The sequence below is a fragment of the Callorhinus ursinus genome, unplaced genomic scaffold (assembly GCF_003265705.2).
Source record: "Callorhinus ursinus isolate GAN/ISIS: 27379988/994484 unplaced genomic scaffold, GSC_fseal_2.0 scaffold55, whole genome shotgun sequence".
NCBI lineage: Eukaryota > Metazoa > Chordata > Mammalia > Carnivora > Otariidae > Callorhinus > Callorhinus ursinus.
In genome coordinates, this window is record NW_027397117.1 from 2,641,545 (window position 1) to 2,647,544 (window position 6,000).

Genomic DNA, 6,000 nt, shown 5'->3' on the forward strand with positions numbered 1-6,000 from the left:
TGCGTGCGAGGACTTGTTTCCAAGTGGTCCCATGGCGGGGCCGGGTGGCGGGGCAGTTGGGGGCAGAGAATAGGAAAGAACATTGCTGAGACAGGTCCAGCCCTGGGTTGACAGTTGGTGGAACTCGGTGAAAGGTCCGTGATGGGGTTCGCCAGATCCTCTCCATCTCTCCATATGGTTTTACATTTTCCACAATAAAAGATTTGAAAAGAAAAAAAAAAAGGAACCGCCTAACCACTCTTGCCCCACCCCGTAGAGTTTTTTCAGGTTCTACAGATTTTTAAATGCATAAATGACAGCGTGTCACATCTCTGCTTGAAATCTTCGAGTGGCTTCCCTTTCACACTTAAGAGTTAATATCCAAACTCCTGCCCCCCAACCCTGGGGCCCTGGATGAAATGATACTGGCCTGTTTCTCCATTTTCCTCTCGTGACCCTCTCGCCGCCTCACGCGTTGGCCACATGGGGCTCCTTTCTGTTCTTCCGATACCTCAAGCTCCCGCCTGCCTGAGTAGCGTTTGCTGATCACCCTTGGCCTTTATCACGTGACCCTGTGTCATTTTCATTACGTTCTGATCTGTTCTTGTTCGTGAGTTTGTGTTTCCCCCCCCTGCAAAGTAAGCAGGGACCTTGTCTGTGCACCACCGTGTCTCCAGCACCTGCCGCAGAGCCCGGGGTACATGATGGGTGCTCAGCAAACATGTCTTGAATTAATACAATAATAACTAGTATTAGTACTAGTAAAATAACTAGAATTAATGAGGAGTAGGGGTAACCAGGAACCAGCCTTTTTCTTGGTAAGATTGTGCTTTTTCCTGTACGATGGTAACCCTAAGTCGTACCAGCCCCTCAGAGATAGAAGAACCATCTGAGCTGACTCTTGCCTGGATTTCCAGGAAAGCAGGATTGAAGCAGAAGGGGAACGGGATTGGAACACACCACACAGATAGGCTAGATGTCAGAGTTGCTTTCAGGTAGAGATTTCAGAGGAGCATGAGATGAGCCCTCTACCCACAGGGGCTATAAAGCATCACCTCCAGGAGAGGGTCCCAGTGAGGAAACGGAAGAGCCACTGGGATAGACGAGTAAACAGGAGGGGAGATCAGCAGAACAGGAGAGGGATTAAGTCAAAGTGAGACCATTGTCAGATCGCCGCTCAAAAGAAAATTCCCCTCTTCCCACAGGTCAGGGTGCTGGAGCTGGAGAATGACCTGCAGAAGGAGCGTCAAAAACTGGGAGAACTTCGAAAAAAGCACTACGAGCTCGCTGGTGTTGCTGAGGGCTGGGAAGAAGGTGGGCCTCTCTGAGGGCCAGCGCGGGCGCCGTGAGGGAAGGGTGCGTGGAGGGCCTTCCCCTCAGACATGACAGAATGGGGCACCCTCGGGTCACTGACTTCCCCCTTCTCAACTCACAGAGCGTTTTTCCTCTTCAGTTGTAAATAACGTTCAAGCCCCAAAACTGGCATAACTTGGGGTGAATTGAAAGCTTTTGTTGTCACCTCTCAAGACCTTAATGTTGACCAGTGGGCTCCTCACTCCCTCGCCACCATTCCCCTTCCAGGCCCAGTTAGCCTGGCGTGCATAGAGTTGAGCAGTGAACGAATGGATGGCGGTTAGTGGACTACAAGCCTCAGTGACTGACTAGAGTCAGCAGTGGGCAGCAATGGCCACACGAGAGAAAGGGTCAGGGGCTAGAAATGGGGTACAGTGAGGGGATGATGGTGGGCCCACCGGCCCAGAGAGGCATTATCACCCAGAGTCTGCCGCTTTCCCACGTGCCCAAAGCGGCCAACTTGATCATGACCGGGACTGCCAACTCTCATTGTCTTGACTGACTCTGGGAGCCAACCACAGATGGATACCCGTCATTCCTGGGCACGTAACTCAGGGAATAGATGGCTGTGAGCGTGAGGTATCGGAGAGCCCAACATGGTGGCCGTTTTGTTGGTGAAATGAATGCATGCACACGTATAGTGCTCGGAAGCAAAAATTAAATCATTGTCTTTCAGGAACCGAAGCGTCTCCACCTGCACTGCACGAAGCGGACACCGGAAAAGAATAGAGCCACGCCGACACCCCACATGTCCGAGTGTAAATCTTGTGGCCCGTCTGTGTGTGTGTGTTATTCCCCAGCCACAGCCTAAGCCCCAGGGGAGTCCCGGTGGCCGCCACACCACTCCCGTTGTCCAGTGCCAGGGACCCCAGTCACTGCCTTCCGCAGAGGAGGGGGGGACCAGGGCCACCCCTCGCAGAGAGGAACTCCCTCCCCATCCTGCCTGCCATTGGACCCCCCGACGCTCGGCGACCTTGTCCGAGGGTGTCGCTGTTTCCAAGAGCCCTGGTGAGAGGCCACCTCACGCCTTTTCTTCTCTGTTTTCTCCTCAGCCTTTTCTGTTTCACCATCTGCACCAACTCATGAGCATCAGAGGGCTGGCGGGGCTCCAAGCCAGGACGCCGCCCTAAATCTGTGCCAACAGAATAGCAGGAGCGTCCTGGCCGAGCACGCCAAGGCAACTCTCCCCTCTCTTGGCAGTTCCATGGATTTCCCACTGCTTCTTATGGTGGTTGGTTGGGTTTTTGGGTTTTTTTGTTGTTGTTGTTTTTGTTTTCTTCTTTCAGCGTTCCCTCATAGAGCCAACTCTCCCAAAGGGAGCACCCCTGGAGCTCTGAGCCATCGGGGGCCCCTAACCACAGCAGTTAACAGCAATGGTGCTGCTCAGGCTTCTCCTTGGTGCTCCACGCCAACCTCCATGCTGAGTGTCCCGCTGAGTGAGTCCGGGTCAGCCGAGGCCACTCCCCAGAGGCGGGCACTGCTGCTGGGCCCCACTCTCCTCCAAAGGCAGAAGCAGAGCGAGTGCCTTTCCTTCCTAAAGCGAGAGCCCAGCTGAAAGCCTCTGACCAGGGGTAAAGAATGCAGGAAAGGAGGGGTGCACACGACCCAGGTCTCAGGAGACCCCTTTCTTGGGAACTTCTGGTGACCAGGCTGAAAAACCTTATCATGTGCTTGAGTGTGCTGGGGAGAGTAGCCACCCTTCTTACCCTGGAATGAATTTTCTGTGCCACCTCCCTTCAGGCCCAGGTAGGACCCTGAGAGGGAGCGCGTGAGGGCTTTTCCAACTCCTCTCTCCAGCTGGCTGCCTGGGCATCCTCTTGAACCTGAAGAAGATAATTCCATGTTCTACCTAAGGGACAGACTCAGAAGATCAGGCAAACTTGCTCCCGGCAGGAAAGAACCCTGTGCTTGGTTGGGTACCTTTAATATTTATTACTAACCTCTGTTTGGCAGCGGCGGCAGCCTCCAGAAAGACGCTTTGAGCAATCAGGATTTGAGGTGTGGCGATGGCGGGGCCGCCTGGCTGCCCCAGGTCATGAGTCTTCAAGAATCAGACACCAGGCCAACATGCTTCCCAGTCTGTTACTGGCCTAGACCCCGAGGCGAGCAGGTTCCTCAGAGCACCTGGGTCGGGGAAACCGAGAAAGGGGGACCACTGGCTCTGAGCCTTCCAGCCCCACGTCCCGGGCCCTTGGTGCCCGGACAAGATAAGGACAGAGGGTGCATTAACAGCTTCCTAGAGGCGGGCAGCCTGACAGCACTTGTCCACCTCCAGACGGACAGACCCCAGCATTTAAGTGACCTTCCGATCTTGGACAAACAATATCTTCCTTCCTTATCTGTAGCAACTCCTAGGTAGAAGCCAACAAGCACTTCCCAGGACCTGTCCCACAGGAACATTGCTGAGTGTTGCTACGTGACAGGTGGCGAGGTTCCTGTTTGATCACTGTGAATCAACCGCCCTCCTCCCCCCCCCCCCCTCCCCCTCCCTCTCTGTGCATTTACTAAGTAGGGCACTCAAAAAACAGTCTCCCATTAGCTCAGATTCCAAGACTCAGACAGGCGATCTCCACACTGGGCTAAAGAGGGGTCAGCAGCAGAAGATGAGCGGTCTTACGCTTAACGCTTCTTCGTGCTCAGCGTTTTTCCATCCGAGGCGCAGAAGGAGTGGTGTGTGGCGCCCCTGGCCCAGTTGTGCCAATTAAGCCAATCCGTGTGTTCTCAGAGTGGGTCAGCATTTCCACAGCGGACTAGTCCTCCCTTCCAGAATCTCGGCCGAACTGTTGTGCTCCCAATTACCAGTGGTGAGAAAAATCTAGTATGTTGGACCACACTGGGATTCTCTGAATAACGTTCCCTCTAAAAAGAAGCCACAGTAATTTTTAAAACCTTTGTGGACTTTAGCCTGAGTAATAAAACCATGAAGGAAGCGATTAAACAGGAACACAGGCTAATCCCGTGCCACACGAGAAGTATCCGTTGGAGGTAGCGTAATTGTATTTGTCCTCACTCGCCTTAGGAGCTGGCCCATCCTGTAGCCAAAATCAAATTGTCCTGCCTTGGCTTTTCTCAAATAAGGGTGTTTATACTTGGTATGAAATACTTGATTCAAATGGGAATGACATCCTAAAGCTAAAAATGAACCTCATAGCCTTTTAAAGTAGTCACTGAGCATCATGAGTGACTGAAGTCCCATGGGTTAGTGTAATTGGGTCACAGCAAGGCAGAGCAAACAAAAGAATGGCTTAGGACTGATGAGAGGTTGAAGGACGGCCGTATCCCTTATTTAATTTTGTAATACAGTTGTAGAGTAAGGGGGTATGTGTACATAATAAGGAAAAAAAAGTAGAAAAGACCCGCCTTTTGTGGGGTTCTTTTATATCCGAGTCAGGAGTTTAAATTAGACTGTAATTTAGATTGTTGCCTAGTTCTGCCGCTGACAGCAGGATCCCTAGGGTCCTACCTGAACCTAAGTCCCTAATCCAGTGGCTGGAAGAACCAAACATGGTCCAGAATGTCCTTATCGTTGGAAGTGTTTGAGCTGCCAAGTCAACACCAGGGTTAACCAGGTACCAGGGGGGTCACAATGCATGTCGTTCATCCTCAGATTGGTTTGCTTCGGCCTCTCGCCGAGGAGGAGCTGGTCCTGAGCTTGCACCTGGGAAATGCTCACTTCTCGGCCAGCTTCTTAGTGTGGAGGGGTCTCCTGGCTCCACTTACCCTGGTCTTTAGCCACCGGTCAAGTTCTTGCTACCTTCTACCACCTTTGCAAGTCTCTGGAAATCCTTCCTGCCAATGAAAGCCTTCGATCCTGGCATTGGCCTTTCAACCAGACCGGCTCTGGCCTGTCTCGGCCATCCTCGGTCGCCCGGAGACCACGCTGTCTGTAGCCTAGACAGCCACCCCTGCGGGCCCACCAGCCTTCACCGCAGATGCCCCTCCGTCTCCCAGGGTCAGACCAAAGGCAGGATCAGCAACCCACAGTGGTGGCACAGCCTCTCGCTCCCAGGAGCCAAAGCAACGGGAAATCATGGGTTAGATGCCATTGGGTCCGATTCTGAGAGTAGATCATTTCCAGACATGTCTTTCAGGTGACCCTCAACTACCTCAGTTTGAAGGCCCTAAATGAAGCTGATTACTACTCCTAGGGACAAACCGAGGGGGTTCTGATAAATCTTGCTGATAACTTATAACAAACTCTCACATTTAGGTTCGCAGGGATAGGTTGGGTTTGTTTTTCTTCTGTTTTTAACCTTCCCCCCCCCCCGCCCCGCCCAAGTTTTCCATTAGAATAGTTCCTAGAAATGAATTTCATTTTTCACCGAGTGCCTACCTTCCCAGGGCAGGTAGCGACAGGCTCTTATTCCCTTCCAACAATACTTTTATTATGGTATTAAGACTTTCTTTGTATAATACATTGCATCTGTGTTTTCAATTTTTCAAATAAATATTTCAACCTGGCAATGGAGAACGGTGGTGCTAACTGACCATCCAACGTGGTTTTGGGGTCGGGGTTCCAGTGAAAAGCCTACACTTCTGGGGTTCACCGAGTCCCACCTAACCTCTGCACCTCTGAGAGGAAGTCTTAAAGATAGGAATGCTTGTGAGGAATACAGCTGCTGGGGCGCCTGGGTGGCTCAGTTGGTTAAGCGACTGCCTTCAGCTCAG

At 52.2% G+C, this 6,000-nt stretch overlaps 1 protein-coding gene across 2 annotated transcripts in view; it reads left to right on the forward strand.

Moving 5' to 3' along the window:
• Window positions 1–5,796, forward strand: part of HIP1 (huntingtin interacting protein 1) — a 140,266-nt gene extending 134,470 nt beyond the window's left edge. For both annotated transcript variants that reach the window (XM_025864476.2, XM_025864478.2), the window contains exons 30-32: window positions 1,185–1,293; window positions 2,009–2,090; window positions 2,385–5,796. In XM_025864476.2, the coding sequence (XP_025720261.1) occupies window positions 1,185–1,293; window positions 2,009–2,061 (162 nt within the window). In that variant the 3' untranslated portion in view covers window positions 2,062–2,090; window positions 2,385–5,796. The remainder of the gene's footprint in view (window positions 1–1,184; window positions 1,294–2,008; window positions 2,091–2,384) is intronic.
• Window positions 5,797–6,000: the final 204 nt, after the last annotated feature.